At 36.4% G+C, this 20,812-nt stretch overlaps 1 protein-coding gene across 8 annotated transcripts in view; it reads left to right on the top strand.

Annotated features, from left to right (window-relative positions):
* The window catches only part of FRY (FRY microtubule binding protein), a 209,062-nt gene that overhangs the window by 121,463 nt on the left and 66,787 nt on the right, over positions 1–20,812 (top strand). For all 8 annotated transcript variants that reach the window (XM_072404363.1, XM_072404338.1, XM_072404345.1 and 5 more), the window contains exons 11-26: positions 1,817–1,918; positions 3,519–3,622; positions 4,789–4,897; positions 5,610–5,696; positions 6,538–6,709; positions 8,853–8,985; positions 9,536–9,643; positions 10,673–10,928; positions 12,395–12,577; positions 13,047–13,133; positions 14,455–14,714; positions 16,913–17,102; positions 17,188–17,312; positions 18,276–18,333; positions 19,889–19,980; positions 20,066–20,238. In XM_072404363.1, the coding sequence (XP_072260464.1) occupies positions 1,817–1,918; positions 3,519–3,622; positions 4,789–4,897; positions 5,610–5,696; positions 6,538–6,709; positions 8,853–8,985; positions 9,536–9,643; positions 10,673–10,928; positions 12,395–12,577; positions 13,047–13,133; positions 14,455–14,714; positions 16,913–17,102; positions 17,188–17,312; positions 18,276–18,333; positions 19,889–19,980; positions 20,066–20,238 (2,239 nt within the window). The remainder of the gene's footprint in view (positions 1–1,816; positions 1,919–3,518; positions 3,623–4,788; positions 4,898–5,609; positions 5,697–6,537; positions 6,710–8,852; positions 8,986–9,535; positions 9,644–10,672; positions 10,929–12,394; positions 12,578–13,046; positions 13,134–14,454; positions 14,715–16,912; positions 17,103–17,187; positions 17,313–18,275; positions 18,334–19,888; positions 19,981–20,065; positions 20,239–20,812) is intronic.

The following is a 20,812-nucleotide window of genomic DNA, read 5'->3' as shown; positions in this document are numbered from 1 at the left end:
TAAAATGTAAAAAAAAAATTTCATGAAAAACAGTGTAACGCTTTTGGTACAGAAATCTAGACATCAGTGTAACGCCCAGGAGGTTAATAAATAATTGCAATAAAAGCAAGATTCTGAATGGTTGTTGTGTGTCAGTCCTTTCATTTTCTATATGTTCCTTACCACCTAAAACCATTTACATTTAGCTTATTGACTCATGCAGAAACAGAAGCTATCATATGGTTGACCAGCTTTTTTCATTACTTTAATAAACAGATAATTAGAGTGCATGTATGAGCATTATTGGCGATTGCCTTGCACATGTCTGTCATTTTCTGCTAAAAAGGAAAAAGAAAGGGCTACTGACATGGTAATAATTGTAGCAGCTCTCAATGTCTCTACTCTGCCAAATTGCTGAAATGTACTAATCAGGAAAGGTTTTTGCACCTACTTGTATTGTCAGACTTTCCCCGATTTCTCCTGCCCCTAGTTTGTCAAGTTTGTCCATTGTTATGATGGGCTTCCTCAATAGCCATTATTATTATGTGGGGAAGGGTACTGGAATGTTTGGATCAGGAACACTTTTCTCCATCATACCTACCTAGTATTCACACTTCTGACCAGTAGGTTCCCACACTGCTGTTTTGACTAGCTCTTGTTAAAGTGTATCTAAACCCAAAAACAAAGAAGTTCAGCTTACTATTTCTTAAAAGTGGTGGCTGCATTTGTTTTTTTCAAGGATTTTTGCCCTTATGTTTGTCTGGTGACACATCTTTATCATGAGAAGACTCATTCACCATTCTATATTAGGACAACAAAAACGGGATATGACTCTGGCCCTTGTCTCCATAACACATAGGGGTGTGGTTCTGTAGTCCTTAGAGAACAGAGAATGTAACTTGTAATAGTCTGTACAAGAAATGATCAGCTCAAAAGATTTCTGGCAAAATAAATGGATATTTTTTCCAAACATCAAACAAATATAAAACATTAACTTATAAGTTTAATTTAACTGGTAAATTTATCAGACCTAACTCAATAAGACAAATAAAATAGTTTATTGTTAGGGTTTATATATGCTTTTTATACTGCTCTCCGTTATTGTGTATGGATCACAGCTTTCTATGTCTTAGAGGTAAATGGGCCTTGCCAAATCTAAATGCACCTAGAGCTTTTGCCTATCGTACAGAGTCCTAGTGTCCAGTAGATAAAATGCATAAGGCTGTATTCATACGGCACATGATTCTCGTCCGATAATCGCCTGATATTAGTTGAGAAACTGGCGTGTGTACAGTGCTCGTTGCCTGTTGTTTGGTCTTCCATCCTGTTGTTTGGTCTTGCCGTTCTCCCCCCTTCCCTCTCCATAGAGCAGGATGGTGCTGTATGTACAGTGCCCGTTCATGCATCGTGCAGTCTTTTGTCGTTGGAAAGGATCGTGAAAGATCCTTTCTGACAACAATTATTGCAGGTGTGTACCCAGCCTAATTCTCTGCTGACTTTTCCTCATTGCTATTCAGGACCATCAATTCGCCAAAATGGAATCAGATTTGCCCAACCCAGCCACAATTTGAGACTATCTCTACTATTCGTTTGTTGGGTTCAGCACTTTCTTAATGTAAAATGCCCCATTTAATGGTAAACCATTATTGTAGCAAGGCATGCCATGGATTAATCAAGGATGAAAGTCTGCACTACACCCAGATGTCAAAACATTTACTTCATGTGTGAGAAAAGATTAGGCGATGAGTCTGCATAAATATTAGAGTTAAACTCAGTCTTTCATAATAAAATGTATTCATGGAAATCAATTCCTTATCATCTGATCTGATTCTTTTAGGCGTTGTACCCCTTGGTGACATGTCTGCTGTGCGTCAGTCAGAAACAATTCTTTCTAAACAGATGGCATATTTTTCTCAACAACTGTTTATCTAACCTTAAGGTAAATATGTCAACTATACCATCCATCACATTTCATGTGTTTTGCTGATTAAAGAGATGATAATGGCTTTTCTGAATCCTTGCAAAGTTTGTTTCGTAACCTTTTATTGTGTATAGTTAATATAGGTGTGTTAAAAGATTAGTGGTGTTTAATGTATTGGCTTTTATGTAAAAACAAAAAAGGATACAGTATTTGTCTCTCATAGACAGATTCCAGGAGATTGTCGCTCTTTGAACATACGCTCTTTCTTTGTTCTGTATTTCAAAGTATAGTGATGTGCAATACTTGGGTACCATGCTGGAATCATCAAAGCAGTTGGAGCCGCTCATATTTTTTCCTTGCCTTTTGTGCAAACGTTCTCTCAGTGGTAACATCTAGGTATTAATAAAGGCACAGAAAACAGTGACCAGAACATTGCCTGGTGCAGGATTCTTCAGATTGAAACTGAAAACATATCCTGTTCTACACCGTACAGAATTGCATGGTTACTGATGCGTTTCAGTCTACTAACTGGAATCCTGTGTGGTGGTGGAAGAGAGAAAAAAATGTGAAAATTTAAGCTGAACACCACAATTCTCTCCATAACCTAATAACTCACAGACATCATATAATTATAATGTTTTTCAGTATTTTCAGGCTATGTATAGTCAGCCTCCAATGATGAGGGTCTGCTTATTTGATTATTGCACCTTACTCGTTGCTCAGTCTTATTGAATGAGCTTGTTCATGCATTGATTGGGACAGAAGGGTAGGGATAGTAAACAGAAGAACAGACCCATTAGTGTGCTTCTACTTCTTCTCTGCCCAATCAAAAAGTTTGGAACACATTTTTTTCCAAGCCATGTTGTTGAATGTGCAGTAACAATCTGAACTGGATTGCCTTGTCTGATCAAGATGCTTGGAACACAAAACTGGACACTCAGAGAATTGATCATTGTTAGCTGCTTGCCTGGAGTTTATTTACTTAGAATGAGGTTTTTGTAATGAACTATCCATTGTTGCACTAAATAAAGGATTTTTCATGTATTTTATTTAGGACTGAATAATATATTAGTGGAATTATTCACATTAACCACCTGGATTTCTTGTTTCCCTGAAAAGGTGTTTAATATGGATATCAGCTTCTGTATTTATACGCTCCCCATGAGTCCACCCTCTGAGAGCTCAGTTTCATAAAAGCATATTCTTCATTCCTTTTCACAAATAGGCATTTTCTCGCATTGAAAAAATCCTCCACACTGTAAAAAACTTGTAACTGTGCTCATTTAATTTTAGCTGGTGATAATAGCTTTAAATTATTCCTAGTCACACATACACTGTTTTTACCAGCATAATACAATTCTTGTGTATTTTGTATTCATAACCTGTCTGCGGCAGCTGGATGACTGACAAAACATGGAATGGAATGAGTCATGTGTTTTTTCATCAACTGCCACCAAGGTGTGAAGAAGAATCTGACACACCCCTCCAAGTGGAAAGTTAATTCAGCAAGAACTGCACACTGGTGCAAGAACACTGACTTTGTATATTGTAGTATAATGTAGACTGTGCCTGGCAGCAGTGATTCCGTGTAACTGTCAGGTTTTTCCTCTTGTTGCAGAATAAAGATCCCAAAATGGCCAGAGTTGCACTGGAATCCTTGTACAGACTACTGTGGGTGTATATGATTCGAATTAAATGTGAAAGCAACACAGCTACTCAGAGGTTTGTTATTTGTACTGTTTTTGCTAAGCGAGTATGTGCATATGCTTATGCTTTTAAGGGCCTATTTATATGATTTTTTTTACAAATATTTTACAGGGAGGTGAGGTAAATAAAAAGAAGGTTTGAAGCAGCGTCACCTAAGGTCAAATTGGTGCCAATACATACAAATGCTGTGTTACTCTTTAGGTTGTGCTAAAGCTGCATGCCAATTCAAACATACAAGTGAACACAGACTTGAATTTTCTCTACAACCTGTTTAAATAATTACATTTACAGCAACCAATTCCTATTACAATAAACCAGACACTCACACTGCACAGCTGACAGTAATATATTGTATAATCTGACTGATCAAACAAACAAAATTGTTTATGGTCGTCATACATTACATATATGTAATAAATATATAAATATATATATATATATATATATATATATATATACTATATATTGATGTATTGAGTTATGTTTATAAAGATATATAAGGCAACTCAACCTTGCTTAGAAGTTAGGTTTGTGGATGGATCAACCTTTTGAAACTGTGTGTGTGATTATTATGTGTACATAATATTCATTTTGTAGAAAATGTGTAATGGAAAATAAAAAAAGGCACCATAAAGAATACTATATACTAAAGCTGCCCATTTGTGGCTGAATCAGAATTTTCCACAGATGGATATCAGTAGTGACAGGAGATGAACGCTGCCTGTCATCACCCAGATAATCTGTCTTGCTACTATTTTTCTCATGCAGCTTTTGTTCTCTTCTGTGGGAAAACCAAACACATTTTTAACAGAAGCTGCAGAGATGTTTCATCTTTGACAACCATTTTTGCTCCCAAGGGTACCTTTATACAGATTTTCACCAGTGATCTTCAAACTTGTGAATCCAGTCTAAAAGTCTAATTGTATTTGAGCACCCTTGTTATCTTTGAAGTGAGCATTTGGTATATACATGAAAATGAAGTAAACCTTTAAAATTAACAAGAGCTAGCATCATTTCCAGTAGTCAAAGTCCTAGCTGGGGCAGGTTAATGCCACCTTTACATGTTCATTGTGAATGAAAACAGAGTGGTTTTAGTTTTCAGTGTAATAACCATGAATTTTCTTTTTAGTGAATATATTGTATATTTCACAAATCCTTATCTTTCCTTTTTTCTTGACTAGCCGCCTCACAACTATTGTTGGGACTCTTTTTCCAAAGGGCTCTCGGGGGGTGGTACCTCGCGACATGCCTCTCAACATCTTTGTGAAAATCATACAGTTTATTGCACAGGTAATGACGATTTGAGATATATATATATATATATTGCCCAGTAAATATATGCAACAATAATTTTTTTTATTATTATTTTTTAGGTTCTATTAGGTGAATTAATATTTTAGAAATGTAACCTCTCAGTGACTGAATATAGCAGCATTATATTCTAACAAAGTGGTCATTTTCATATTGGAGTTTAAATAATGTGGTTATGCCAAGTCATATGTACACATACATACCCTAGACATTGAAAGAAATGAATGGAATATTCTATGTCTAACAAAAGATAGCTTAGTTTTTTTTTTTGCAGTATTATCGCCCCCCCAAAAAAAAGCTGGGTGGGAAGAAGCTGTATGTGGGTCGTGGCCCCTGTGTTGTGAGCCAAGTTGCCAATAACCAACCTGGAAAGTGCCAGGTCATCGGCTAAAAGAGGCTGGGGAGAACATTGTATATGTAGGAATGCACACCTAACTGGTCCCCTGACACTTCCAAACAGCAACTGTATTATGCTAGTTTTTATTTAAATAATAATAAATATTACAATTATCATATATAAAATCTATATGTTAATCCAAAGTGTGCTTGCATTTTTTTACACTCATTAGCACCATCCCTTATCCTAATCATTGATAAAAAAGAAAATACTCTTCACTAAGGTATCTTAGGAGAAAACACAGTGTTCTGTAATCTTTTAACTGACTTGCATTAATGTTTTGTTTTCATCTAGGAGCGTCTGGATTTTGCAATGAAAGAAATAATTTTTGACCTTTTATGTGTAGGAAAAGCAGCAAAAGCATTTAGCCTTAATCCCGAGGTAAGTTACTGTTCCTGCAAGAAGTGTAGTATACAGCTAATTGTTCAGTATTGTTCCTTCTTTTTTTTTGTCTGTTACAATGGGTATAAGCAATAGTGCTGATGTTGTCTGTTGGCACGTAATGTGGAACCTTTAGGATTTCCCAATTTTTAGAAACTATATTTCTACCGCTTTACCAGAGCAGGGATGTTTTTCACCCTGATAACAGTTTCTCCCCAAAAAGGAGTGGTGTACATTTGGCTGGATATATTGGTTCTAGAGAAGATCACTGTCCCATTTTTATAGAAAAAGCCTTAAGTATGGGAAATCAGAACCAGTATCCTTTTTTTTTCTTATGCCTCTACCTCAAGCTGTGGTCTTCTTATCCAGGGTATCCCTCTGAATTCTTCTGAATTCCCTCTGAAGTGTAAGTCCTGCTACACTTTCTTGGCATCCCTATTGTGGGCTGAATACTTATTTCAATTTGAAAAGAACTGTTGTTAAAAGGGCTCTAGTCGCAGTGACTAATGGGTTAGTCCCTACTGTAAGCATAGTACATACTTCGTCTTTATATGTCAATGCTGGGCTTACTGTCTTTCTTGGGGCCACTTGAGGTCATCTTGATCCTACTACTGAAAGATCTGTGGCTCCTCTTGCATCAGAGTTGGATCCCTCTTGGGTTGGCAGGTCTCCTTCCTAGTTACTCCAGGAAAATCATGAACCATTGGATGGTCTTCTTAGAGAGAAATGGAAAATCTCTTTGCATTGTGGTGTATTACAAGTTCCTCAATCCTTCTGATAATATGTTTTTCAACTATAATTTGGTGGAACTTCATTAATTTTATTATCTTGCCTCCTCCAGAGAATGAACATAGGTTTAAGAGCCTTCTTGGTGATAGCAGACAGCCTGCAACAGAAAGATGGGGAACCCCCTATGCCTGTCACTGGAGCTATTCACCCATCTGGCAATACTCTCCGAGTAAAGAAAACATATTTGAGCAAAACTCTAACTGAAGAGGAGGCTAAAATGATCGGTGAGTGCTTTTATAACAAATACGTAGTTGCACTGTTCAAATAGTGCCAGTCCAAAATAGATAAGATTTTTTTGCCAGCTTTTAAACTCATCGCCTGTTATGTATCGGGTGACCTTCGGCGCAGTTTACAGCTCTGCTTTCTCCAGTTGTATGGTCTCTGATTTATGTAAGTGCTCAGTCCTTTGTGTAAGTTTGAATGTTGTATGATCTTTTTGGGTCAACTACTTCTTGACAGCAGGAAATAGTACTTTACAATGTGATCCTTGGCTAGTAAGCCTGGCAGGAAACTTAGGCTCAGATCAAATGAGGATAAATGTAGCTTTTCTTTTCGCTTGGTTTGTCAAGTCTTTTATCAAATATTTTTATGTAACCCTGTGGTGTTTGGGTGGCAAAAAAATAGGAAAACTAAAAAAAATTGTAAATATTGTTTAGTCATGTGCCCTTAATCTTCCCCATCCAATTTACTGCAAAAATCCACTCTTAATTGACCGGCAAACTAATACATATTCTAAGTATAACCACATGTAAATCTATATATAAACACGTCAAGTGAATATATTTTTAAAGCTCTATACATTGTGTACAGATTGTATTTTTTTTAAATAATTACTGTTTATCTTCTTTTTCTATCATGTCTTGTATCTTTGCCAGCTTCTTGATTTTTGTCACCAGCAAATATTTTTTGTACTTTCAGGATGTCTACTCACAGTATCCTTTAGGAGAGCACAGGCAATTCAGGAGAACAATTAAAGGACAGGGACAGAGCATTGTCAATGCGCAATAGAAAGTTCTTGAGCAAGCAGATTTAGGGAAGATATTATTTTAATGAATTCCACAAATTACAGCGATGTATGTGGTAAGATTAGGTGCAAATGATTAGAAACCACTCTAAGAGGGTTTTCTGATAGAACCTACCTTATTTAAATCTCATATACTCAGGCCATGGTGTTTTGGTGCATAATGATTGGTGTGATGTGTTTGCTGTGATCATGACAGGACCAAATGAGTCTCCAAGGGCCTGAGTATAAAGGTTCTGTAAAAGTCTGGCATTAGAAGAATTTTTAAAACCAATTGTTCCAGAAAAAATAAATTAAATAAAGAAAGTAATGTATTCATTTTTTAATTAAAATCTAATTGCCTGTTGAAAAAGTTACCAATTTATCTGTGTTTGAGAGTTTTGAATTTAGGTTAATGTAATACTAATGCTAATACTTGATTATGTAAACCTCATAACTAAAATCTCTTAACTGCAACACTAATCCTCTCAACATTTAAACCCCAACCCTAAAAATGATCACTTACATAATCCTATCAACAAATTGCATGCAAAGTAATTGTTTGGATATTAAGTGTCTTTTAAATGGCCACTAAAAAAATCTAAATTAAACAATTCACTGGTAGTACGGTAAGATTTTATGGATACATAGTTATTGCTTAGTATATTTTATAACAGGTATATATCATCAGGTTCTGTAGCCAAGGTCATTACTGGTTTGTGTTAGGCAACCTCATTTGATGCACAGACATCCCTATCAAACTTTTATTTCGGTTCGATTCCCAGCCAGGACATTATCTGCATGGAGTTTGCAGGTTCTCCCCGTGTCTGCGTGGGTTTCCTCCGGGTACTCCGGTTTCCTCCCACATCCCAAAAACATGCAGTGATGTTAATTGGCTTCCCTCTAAAAACTGACCTTAGACTACAATAATGACAAATGACTATGGTAGGGACATTAGATTGTGAGCTCCTTTGAGGGACAGTTGGTGACACGGCTATGGACTTTGTACAGCGCTACGTAATATGATGGCGCTATATAAATACTGTGTAATATTAATTATATATATATATATATATATATATATATATAGCACAAGTGGCTTCGCCAACAGTAGCCTCCTGTGTAGAACTGACTTGGGACCATTGTATGGTGAGGAGGGTCCATAACACCTTGCCCATCCACTTTGGGATGAGTTACATAGCAAGCAGCGAAGAATCACTCTGGGGACTTCTTTGATCTCTCTAGCACTACGTGACTGTCAGAAAAGGGGAGATTTGCTGAATTCTTGTAATTCTGATGCATTTTCTGATTGCTGATGTTTGTCAGTGACAATATGCATTCCTCATATATGTAACTTTCTTTGCTAGGCATGTCTCTCTACTACTCCCAAGTTCGTAAAGCAGTAGACAACATTTTGAGGCACCTTGATAAAGAAGTTGGCCGTTGCATGATGATGACCAATGTACAGATGCTAAACAAGGAACCTGAGGATATGATCACGTAGGTAGTTTAATGAAATTGTTCTTCAATGTGCAAAAATTCAGCAAAGTATTGAATTGAACATTATCATAAGGCCAACTACTGTTTCTGTTGGAGAAAGTATGTAGGTTCATCAACAAGAAACTTCAACACCATAAATCACAATAGGCTTCACTACTTTTTGCAGCAGCAGAACCCCATTCTACTTTTATGTGTATACGCAATAACATTAAATATTACTAAGATGATTTTGTAACAATGCTCACATATAAAACCTAAAAATATATGATCACAAAAAAATACATTTTATTTTAACAGTCACATCTCTCTAGGAATAATATCGCATACTGATTTAGTTTGCACTTTTTAGCATTTAGAAATCATCCTTTTGATGTTACAATTCATGAGAAAGTATTTCCTAAAATAAACAGTGCAGAGACTGTACTACTGTGCAATGCCGGGGCCTTTCATTGTCAGCCAGCCAGCAGTGTTCTATTTCTTCAGTAATGACTTGTTTATCTACAAAGTGTTTAGTGTTCTGTGATCTCCATGTATTATTTTCACATTTTAGTGGAGAACGAAAGCCAAAGATTGACCTCTTCAGAACGTGTGTGGCTGCTATCCCTCGCCTTCTTCCAGATGGGATGTCTAAACCGGAGTTGATCGATTTACTTTCAAGGTGCAGTGCTTATGGCTGCTGTAAATGTTTACCGTTTTTATTTTATTTTGACTCCAGCCTATTTCTGACAAAATACAAAATGATGAAAACTTGTATTTTGTTTTTTGACAAAACCCGCATGTCATGATGATCTGTAGTGAACTATTACACCACCATTAGAGACCAGAATTTTTTTTAAATATTTTATTTATAAAAATATAAATATAATATTATATATATTATAATAAATATAATATTTTTTTATAAAAATTGGAATTAGCAAAAATATTAACAGCAGTCTATATCAAAGGGCAAGGGAACACAAAGGGAGTCAATTGCAAAAAGAGAGTATATACCTAAAAGAAATTAGCTTACTTATTGGTTCTCCAATATACTATATAAGTACTAAGCCAACCAAGAAAGCCAAAAAAGTACCTAAACTTTTGAACGAGTTTGGGGGGGGGGGGGAGAATAACCTGGGACAAGGTGAGGACTGTACAGGAGGGTCAGTGAACAGACGGGTACAATATCCAAAAATCTATTTTCAGTTTAGCTGCATATAGTACATAGGAGCCATTTTTTTTTACAACAGGTCCCCAAACATTACAGTTAGGGAGCACAGAGTTGAAAGGGACCTAAATTTCTGATTCAGAGTTCTGATTGAATTTTTACAGTAATCTTAATAAACATGAGGAACTAGCTAGGTCTGCATACCTTATAAACTGCAAAAAGGCTATCTTCATTATGTTGTAGATCAGTCTGGTGTGTATATAGTAATCATCAAACACAGTTTCTAAAACATCAAATAAAAAATATTTTAAAAAAAGGGTAGTAATAGTTGTTATGGCTTAATCCTATAGTTTTGTTCTTCATGGTAATATTTCATTTAAATGCATACATGGAAAACATCTTATCTGCTTATTTCTAGTTTTCTTACTCTTTTTTGTCATTATTCTAGTACTCTTGGAATGTGCCTGTTCTTGATTCTGTAATATAAAATGCAAGTGTCTGTTTAGCATCTATAAGCGTTTATTATATCATTGTTTGCAGGCTGTCTATCCACATGGATGATGAACTGCGGCATATTGCACAGAACTCTCTACAGGGTCTTTTGGTTGACTTTGTGGATTGGAGGGAAGATGTGTTGTTCGGGTTTATCAATTTTCTGTTGCGCGAAGTGACAGATACACACCAGACTCTCCTCGACACTTCTTTAAAGTTACTACTTCAACTGTTAACTCAATGGAGAATCGTAATACAAACTCCTGGGAAATCACAAGAGCAGGCAAAAATCAGGACAACAGAGGTATTCCAGTTTTGTTATCCAGTCCTTCTTTTTATGTTTGTAGATTTGACTCATCCACTAGTTTAATGGCTTCTAAAAGCATCTGCTCATCAAATTCATTATGAGTTCCTAACTATTGTAGCAGTGTGACCCATAAAAGACATAAAGTATTGTACCTGGGCATTTATTTATAAAAAATTACATTGAGTTTTGGAACTAGAATATTACCCATATCTAGTTTTGTGTGGAGAATGGGTTGTGTATTGTTGGGAGACCTACAAACATCCATCCTATTGGTCTGTTTGGTTTCAGTAGGTTATACCATAACACTGGTTTCCTCAATATGCTATGAAATTAGCACTTAATGTAAAGGTGATCAGTAAGATATTTGATGTATGTAGATTTTGCATTTACAGGATGGTATTTACAATATCCTTTATTTTGTTTACAAGGAGATTTAATTTACCAACTAATCTTTAGAAGCCAGTGTGAGTTAGAATTTTGTATGAAGTTCAATGCCATCCAATGGGCATACAAGTACACTTGATCTACAACTGCTTATTCCAATGAAGGGTGGGAAATACATTAACATAAATGGTGTATAAAGAAAAAAGGGTTTTGTAATTATAGATTGAATAGGGAATATGTAAGATCCAGGTTTTTTTCTGTTTTGCCTTAAAAGACTTTCCTTTACTTTGTGTTTTGGAGACATAGCAGAAAGTGGAGAGATCTGTAAAATGAGCAAATAATTCCCTTTTAGACAGTGAGGCAGGTTTTTCAATTGGGAGATTTGCCATCATCTCCAGTTCATGTTACATCTCAAAAATATTCTGTTACTTGTACTTTGTTTGATTTTGCATGCATAGGTGTGGTTTTATATATATAAAGGAAGATGTGTTATCATTCTGCTAGAATATGAGACAAACTGCCCAGCTTTCTGGCAATTAAAATATTGTAGGGGGTATGGATTCATTATGATAAAAAAATCATCCCACTCAAAAAAAATCCCTTCAGTAGAGGAGAATAAAGTTCAATGGTGTGGATCCCCTTAATCTTCTACTTTCTGAGTAGGTACAAAGAAATGACTAGGACGGGTTAGAGTTTTACCAGTCCACTAAGATGTAATAAAAAGTGTTCCTAAAGTTTTTATCATCTTATATAGTGTTTCTCAGATTCATTCTTCATTTATTTCTAAATCTTGATGTTTGTACCATAGTGCTACCTGTACTGGTATTCTCTAAAAGAAATCCTTTGGCTCTAACAATACTTTGAAATACCATTGTAACTATTGATAGTGCACACTGTGAAATGGTCTACTTTCCTCACTTGGGACAGGCAGTAGGGTTACTGCAGGCTAGAAGTCCTAATGATCTCCCTGGTTAACCAGATAAATCACTATTTTAGTTTTGCCTCTCAATCCCGCTTTTTTATCCTCATAAGAATAGAGTGAGTCATTATTTATTCTTTAATGTATTTTTTCATTCCAGCTTATTCCCAATGGTTCCAGCCATAGGATACAGTCTGAACGGGGTCCCTATTCCAATGTACTTCATGCTGTGGAGGGATTTGCATTGTTGTTACTCTGCAGTTTCCAGCTGGCAACTCGTAAAGTAGCAGTATTAATTCTCAAAGAGATTCGAGCATTGTTTATTGCACTTGGACAGGCAGAGGTAAATTTTTCTTTAAATGTATTTGTTCTTCATATTATACAGTAAAATTGACAATACAGTGAAGGCATGTATGAAAGATAAGGCAGGGAGGGATGCAAAGCCTGCTCACATTTGCTGGAAATTCTTCAACTGAAGATATACTAAAATCATTTTCCCTGTCTTGTCCCTCTTGCCCTTGATTAATATTATTATTATTTTTTTAAACCAGGATTTATATAGTACATGCATTTAGCTTATATATAGCTTGATTATTGTTGTTTTAAGACCTAGGACACCTTTGGAGGTTGGAAACTTTTAGCATAATTTATTGGTCATCTTACCATTATATTACAGCTCATGTTATGGTTGTTTGTTTGCACAAGGAAGAGGATGAGCATGTCCTGTAAACACTCTGTCTAAATTTAGCTTAATTTATTCCACCTGGACTCAGTCTCACATTGATTTTGTGCTTTGTTTTTTTCTTTTTCAGGAAGATGACAAGCCTATGATTGATGTCTTGGACCAACTCAGTCCTTCAATACTTGAAAGCTTTCTTCATGTTGCGGTGTCGGATTCTGTAAGTACACAATTAAAAAATCATTCCACTCTGGTATGCTTCCTAGGTGTCATAAATGATCCAATACCTGAGTATTACAAGAGGGAGCAGAGACTGTTTTATCATATCCTGCTGTTTTATTCTCCAAAATTGATTGCAATGAAATGGAAATGATCTGTTCTCCTTTTGTTCCCAAATGAATACCGTGAGTTAATAATGCTTATAACCGTGATGAAGGTTAAAAAAGCAGAGAAAACAGTAAATACCAATTTACTGGTATGTTGTTTTAAAGACATGAAACATGATAAAACTCCATTTAAAGTAAAGCATTTATTCATGGTTTAGGAACATCTATAATTTAGTTTTTGGGCTGAAAGACTAACATTAACTTTTAAGATCCCAGCCTGCTATACATGGAAAAATATCACTTGGCTGTACCAGTTGCTTCACTTTCCTTTACATAACGTAGAAAAGAGGATGCAACTTACTTGCACTGTTTGCAATATATGAGAAAATATTGCAAGGTAACTATTGCTTATGCTCCTTTTATCCTGGTCTGCACTGCTTTGTTTTTTATGCAGTTTAGTCCAATAAGGTGTGATTGAACTGCAAGCAAAGATGGAGATAATTTTCTTGTTGGGCATTTCCCTTGCATTCAGATGCCTATGTTTGAATAGTATACGCAGTGCTTGAGAAGAATTGTATGTCAACACGACCCCTCCATTAACTTGTATCTCTGCTTCAGATCATCATAAGTAACACATAAGTGAAGTCTTGTGGGATATAGCAAGCAGGTTTTCTTTCTAATTTGTTTTCATAATGGGGATCAAACATTTCTTTTATATTAGTTTAGTCGTCATTTTTGTTAGAAATAAAACTTGGATGGAACAAAGTTTAAAGTTACCAAAATCTACTCTATATTGGATGCAGTTTTCTTAATCTCATTCACTGAACTACGGATATGCTATGACTTTCCAAAATTCACGCTATATTGGATGCAGTTGTCTTAATCTCATTAATTGTTCCTTTTCTCATTTTGGCTTGATTTATTAAAGCTCACCATGTCTGGAGAGGATAGACTATCATGGGAGAATCTGGGAGATCCAGCAAACCTGCAATGAATTCCTTCATACTCATTTGCTATTATGTTGCAAATGTTGACATCTGGTCAAGATATATTCTGTTAGCTGGATCACCTGGTTCCTCCCATGATAGTTTATTTTCTCCAGTCTTGGAGAGCTTCAATAATTCAGACATTTTGTGTACATATTGATAGTGTCTCCTTTAGTCCTTTTACTGTTGCACTGTGTGGTAATAAATGTATGCCTAATTTTCTCACCAGGCTGCCCTGCCATTTACACACAATGTCGACCTTCAGTGGTTGGTGGAATGGAATGCAGTTCTCGTGAACAGTCACTATGATGTGAAAAGTCCTTCCCACGTCTGGATCTTTGCACAATCTGTGAAAGACCCATGGGTTCTCTGTCTCTTCACATTCCTCCGCCAAGAGCACCTCCCCAAACATTGTCCTACTGCCCTCAGCTATGCATGGCCCTACGCTTTTACCAGGCTTCAACTGTTGATGCCCCTGGTGGATCCTAAGTAAGTGTTATTTTAATCTATTTACCTATGAGTCAAAGGGAATATGGTGAACATTTTATGCAGTCAGATAGATATTGTGCTAACCACTCTCGTTTTCATCTTATCTCAACTTTTTTATGGGGAAGATCCCTAATTCTGACTGAGCAGTGGGCACTAGTGTTTTTACACTTTGTAATCAGCACACAATAACAGATATGGTCTTAACACATCTCCCCCTTTGCTCTGCAATAAAAGTCTGTGTGAGGCCATTTGTGATGGGGTTTTGGCTGTTACGTGCATACCAGCTTAGAGCACAGGAATTGGATTGAAAGAAGCAGGATACTTTAAGGAACGTTAAAGCGGAGCATTTGTAACAAATCATAACACATGGTTATAGGCCTTTAATGAATTAAAAGAGTATGAAAATGTTCTAAAGTTTCTCCCAAGTAAATTTCAATTTTTTCATACGTATATGTTTTCTGAAAGTAAAATACTCTAAATTCACAAAGCTTTAACACAAAGATAAGGACCAGGACCCAGATAGTTTTAAAAATGCTGCTCCCACTGATCATGACCTTTAAAAAGTTGCATATCTAAAAGTAAATCAGTAATGCAGCGTCTTCTGCGCTGCAATATATTCACTAATCATATATCTAAAATAAATGTCAGAGCCTCCTATACTTAATCTAATTTGAAAGATGTAAGGACAAGATGTGCAGTAGTCTATTTCAGTTTCTTTAAAACAAAGGTAGGTAAGGCTTTACCATAGAGGTTGCAAACGTCATAATACAGAATATACCTCAATGTTTTTTAAGCACAGAAAACTTTAACATGAAAAAATAAAAATGTTTTACCAACAAAATATTTAGCATTAAAGCATTTGATAGTTTGAATTGATTAATCTTTTAACCAAATAACTTGCATACTTGTCTGAGCTTGGAATAGAGTACAAAGACCATGTAATCCTGACTGCAGATTCCAGAACTCACATGGTGCTGGAATGAGGAAGGATGCTGGTGACACTGAATTCCTATGACTAGGGAAATTCATGAGAATAAATTTTGCAAATTATACAAAGAAGTACAGAAGAATGTCAGGTGTACATATCTCAAGTCAAGGTTTGTGTGGGATCAGAAATACTCCATTTGAAATATTTCTGTAAATATTCAGAACTGCTTTAAACAAGACAACCTACATTTCAGAATTAAGTTCTTGCAAGCACACAATTGGAATTCAATGTAGTCTGTATATGCCAAGGTTGTTTTTGAATAGTGGTTTATATTGACCTATATTTGTTTAGTACATTAACATACTCATACAACATTACTGCACAACAAACACTTAGTCTATAACTGCACCTAAAATAGGAGCGAGAAATAAAAGGGTAAAAATGATTGACGCTCTATAGCTGAAATAGCATCATGCTTCAGATAGTATGACAAGGTGAACAAAGTGTAAGCCTATGTGGCCAAGAATAGAAATAACAAGAAAAAATTTAGTTATAGAAAATGTTGTCCAAGAATAGAAATAACAAGAAAAAATTTTAGTTATAGAAAATGTTGGCCAAGAATAGAAATAACAAGAAAAAATTTTAGTTATAGAAAATGTTGGCCAAGAATAGAAATAACAAGTAAAAATTTTAGTTATAGAAAATGTTAGGGATGGATGTAGCATTTCAATCTGGTTGCACACCTGGTCCTTAGCGAGCCACATAACGTAAGGAATCCGAAAATCTCTAAAGATAGGCAGGCTACTAATTTTTTTTATTGGATGTAAGGGCTAGGTATACAGAGTGGGATGTATAATGTGGGGAAGGGATAAGTGGAGGAGGTAGGGAATGGGGAGAGTGAAAGGACACCACCAACCTAGATTTGGTATTTGGTGTTGGTTCACTTGACCTCGTGTTTTATATATTACAAAAAAATTGTGATTATACTGTGTTTATGTGTATTTTGTACTGCAACTATAGGTTTAGTAAACAATACTGTAAAGGTCAAGTGACACAGAAAACTGCAAATGCCATTGTTTTATTCTATAGGGCCCATACTTTAAAAAAAACAAAAAAACAAAACAGTATAGAATGTTTTGGAGATCAGTGTGATCAAAAGCCAAAAACCTGCTTTGCATAGTTCAAAAACAAAAATATACATATGCAGTGTTCTTTAATATTGCTTGGAAAATATTTTCTTTTAATATATTTGTTTTATTTTCTATTACAGCAGCCCAATTAATGCAAAAAAGACCAGTACAGCGGGCAGTGGGGACAACTATGTTACCCTGTGGAGGAATTATTTGATTCTTTGTTTTGGAGTAGCCAGACCAAGTATAATGAGCCCTGGTCACTTACGAGCATCCACTCCAGAGATCATGGCGACCACCCCAGATGGATCTGTCAGCTATGATAACAAAGTGAGACTTTTTTGGATATTTACTAATCTCTGTATTTCGAGTTTTTATCCTAGAACAATATTTATAAGGTTTGGCTTAATTGCAGGTCATTGGAACGCCTTCAATCAGTGCACTTCTCAAACAACTGGTTCCAATGATGAGACTTGAGAGTATAGAAATCACAGAATCTTTGGTTTTGGGCTTTGGAAGAACCAATGCTTTAGTCTTCAGGTATGACATTTAAAATGTAACCTAAAGCGGAAGTAAACCTAAAACTAACCCAAAACAAAAAAAAATCACACTTACCTTCTGTCCCGCAGATTAGTCTATCTGTCGGGAGTTTTTTTTCATGGGGTACCGCGCCGTCCCAGTATCCGTTTTCCGCCCGGTGCAGAGGGAGCGCCAGGCACCGCCATCTTCTCACTTCCTCCATATTCTTCTTGCTACGCCAACCCAATCTCGCACTGCCCAGGCACAAGATCGTGTGAGGTAGATGGGGAAAAAACTTCCCAATTTCAGTGCACATGCGTGAGATCATCAATTTTTTCCCTATTGATGAAAGGGCTTCCTCTGCGCATGCCTGAGGTGCTCTCATTCATTTTTTATTGCCTAGGCAATCAAGAATTAAGGGGGCAGTGCTGCACAAACAAACAGAATTTTTACTTTAAGGGTTGTCTACCCTTTTATGTAAAGTAAAAATTTTGAGTTTAGGTACGCTTTTAAAGAAATGTATAAATCATGTTTGTTCATCGTTTGCATAAGCTACTCTCTATTTGTGCCTTTTTTTCGGTATTTTTTTTTTTTTTTTCTCAATGCCTTTTTTAGACTCATTCCAGTGCCATCTGCAAATCATTGCTTTGCAGAGGCTTGCAGATGAAGATAACAGTAGAGCATGTTTGTACAGTTTGGTTGCCTGTAGTCACCATCAGTGGTGCTTACAATACTGGCACAATTGAGAGACAACTGTTGCCCTATAACAGAAGGTGCCTAAACAAGGACTTACATGGCAGAATTGCCAGGTATTCTTTTAATTAAGGATTGCAAGCAGTATCAAGTTGAAGCTTCTTTAAGATTTTGGTAATTCGGTTTAAAACTATTTTAAATTTTCTGTATATTTTTTTATGTATTTTCATTTTACATTAAAAGTTGTTTTTTCATGTTTATGTTTCTTACATGCATATATATATTTTTTAGGGAATTAGTGGAAGAGCTTCACCCTCTGATGAAGGAAGCTTTGGAAAGAAGGCCAGAGGTTAGATCATGATGTATCAGTACCTTGCTATAAAGTGTTTTTTGGCTATGTTTGATTTGTATATACCAATAAGAATATGTAGTAAAGTGTCTAATTTAAGGTAACTTATAAGCAAACCTCCAATAATTTTATCATAGACCAGGGGTCAGCAACCTTTACTATCAAAAGAGCCATTTTGCCTCCTCTTCCACTAAAGAAAAATTGTCTGGAGCCGCAAAACATAACACAGTTTATAAACTTTTAAAAGTTTTAATATTTTTTTAATTTTACCTGTTACAACAAGTGTGCATGTGTAGGCCTACTTTGAAATAAATTAAACACTGAACTATGCCCCTAAAAGCCTCCAGCTTCTAACGTATCATCCTGTTACATTACAAGCTGGAGGCTTCTAACGTAACAGGGTATATTTTTTTGATGGGCAGAGTTCTTTATGTTCTGACGATGCCTTAGCGATGAAATTTTAAGGGGTGTTAGCCACAGGTGTCCCTCATTTGCAGCTTTAATTGTGTTCACCTGTACCCCCCAATCTTGAGTAATTGGGGTTCAGGTGCTAGAAGCCTCCAGCAATGTGTAACAGGGTAGATTATTTTGATGGGCAGAGTTCTTTATTTTCTGACGATGCCTTAGCGATTCAATTGTAGGTGGTGTTAGCCATAAGTGTCCCCCACTTGCACCTCTATTTTGGTCACCTGTACCGCCTCCCCCGCGTTCCATGGAAATTGGGGTTCAGATGCTATATGCTTCCAGCAATGTGTAACAGGGTAGATTTTTTTGATAGGCAGAGTTTTTATGAATTTTTAGGAGGTGTTAGCCACAGGTGTCCTGTACTTGCACCTCAAATTTTTTTCACCTGTACCCCCGTTTCCAGATAAATTGGGGTTTAGGTGCTAGAAGCCTCCAACAATGTGTAACAGGGTAGGGTTTTTTTGATGGGTGGAGTTTTTAGGAGGTGTTAGCCACAGGTGTCCCCCACTTGCACCTCTAATTTTGTTCACCTGTACCCCCTTCCTGTTCCAGAGAAAATGGGGTTCAGGTGCCTCCAGCAATGTGTAACGGTAGATTTTTTTGATGGGCAGAGTTCTTTATGTTCTGATGATAGCCTAACAATTAAATTTTAGGGGGTGTTAGTCACAGGTGTCCCCCACTTGCACCTACATTTTTGGTTTTGTACATCTCCCCATTCCAGAGGAATTGGGGTTCAAAGGAGGGGGATGTCATTGTACACACCCATTTGTACACGCCCCGTGGTAGATTTATTTCACTGGTAGATTTTTTTTCATTAGAACACCGGATAGGGAATCCCCCTCCTCCGCAGTGTCTTGGGAGGAAGGGGATCCCCCATCAGAGATCTCCCCGCGGCAGCCAAGGGAGCCACAACAAGGAGGCTGAAGAGCCACAGGCGGCTCCGGAGCCGCAGGTTGCAGACCCCTGTCATAGACCTAAAAATCTTCTGCTTAAAAATGTTTGAAACTGTTCTAAACATTATGAGAACTTATTCCACTAAATAAGTGCCACATCCGGTATATGCTAATTGTACAATGTATTTTATCTCCAGAACAAGAAGCGTAGGGAGCGTAGAGACTTGCTGAGGTTACAACTGCTGAGGATATTTGAACTACTGGCAGATGCTGGAGTGATAAGTGACAAGTAAGCACTAAATGGTTTAGTATGTCCAGTGTATGTGTAAGAATTTAGCTACTCCTCTACAATGATTTTCTTTTTCCTCGCTTAGTACCAATGGAGCCTTAGAGAGAGACACCTTGGCTCTTGGAGCATTGTTCTTGGAGTATGTTGACCTTACACGGATGCTTCTTGAAGCAGAAAATGATAAGGAAGTGGAAATTCTTAAGGACATTAGAGCACATTTCAGTGCCATGATTGCCAACCTGATCCAGTGCGTTCCAGGTATGAGCTAATTGCAGACTGTGAGGAATTCCTAAATATACTTTAGCACATGTATTGTTGGCTTCCAACTATTAAGTACAAATGTATAGGATTGCAGTCAAAGCAAAGGGCATTCTGTACAGATTCAAAGAGAACGCCATTCATAACCAATTCAGTCAGGGGTCTCTTGTCTTTGTAATCTGCTATACACCTTTAGAAAATCATTCTCTAGATAGCAGTAGTGAGACTGTGAACTTAGCATGTAAACCAGATGTCCGAGAATGTTATCTTCCATAAACATTTGGCTTTGTAAAATCTTACCTTTAGAGCAACAAGTACCCATAGAATGTATGTGGAAAATCTGTGACAACCAGCCATATAGTATAATTTTGCTTTAGTTAAAAATTGGTTCCCATTGGAATTAATGCTGTTTTAGCTGAATCCTATTTGTAGTATTGAATTTTATTTATTATTTGGATCCTGTTTACATTGAATTACGTTGAATTTATCTATGAGTCCCTCTATATATATATATATATTTAAAAATTACCAGTATAATCTGAATGTTGTACTGTACAGAACCCTGTATACCTGC

This window comes from Pyxicephalus adspersus, chromosome 1 (assembly GCF_032062135.1).
Source record: "Pyxicephalus adspersus chromosome 1, UCB_Pads_2.0, whole genome shotgun sequence".
Classification (NCBI taxonomy): Eukaryota; Metazoa; Chordata; class Amphibia; order Anura; family Pyxicephalidae; genus Pyxicephalus; species Pyxicephalus adspersus.
Note: the sequence above shows the minus strand (reverse complement) of the source record. Positions and strands in the feature narration are given on the sequence as shown.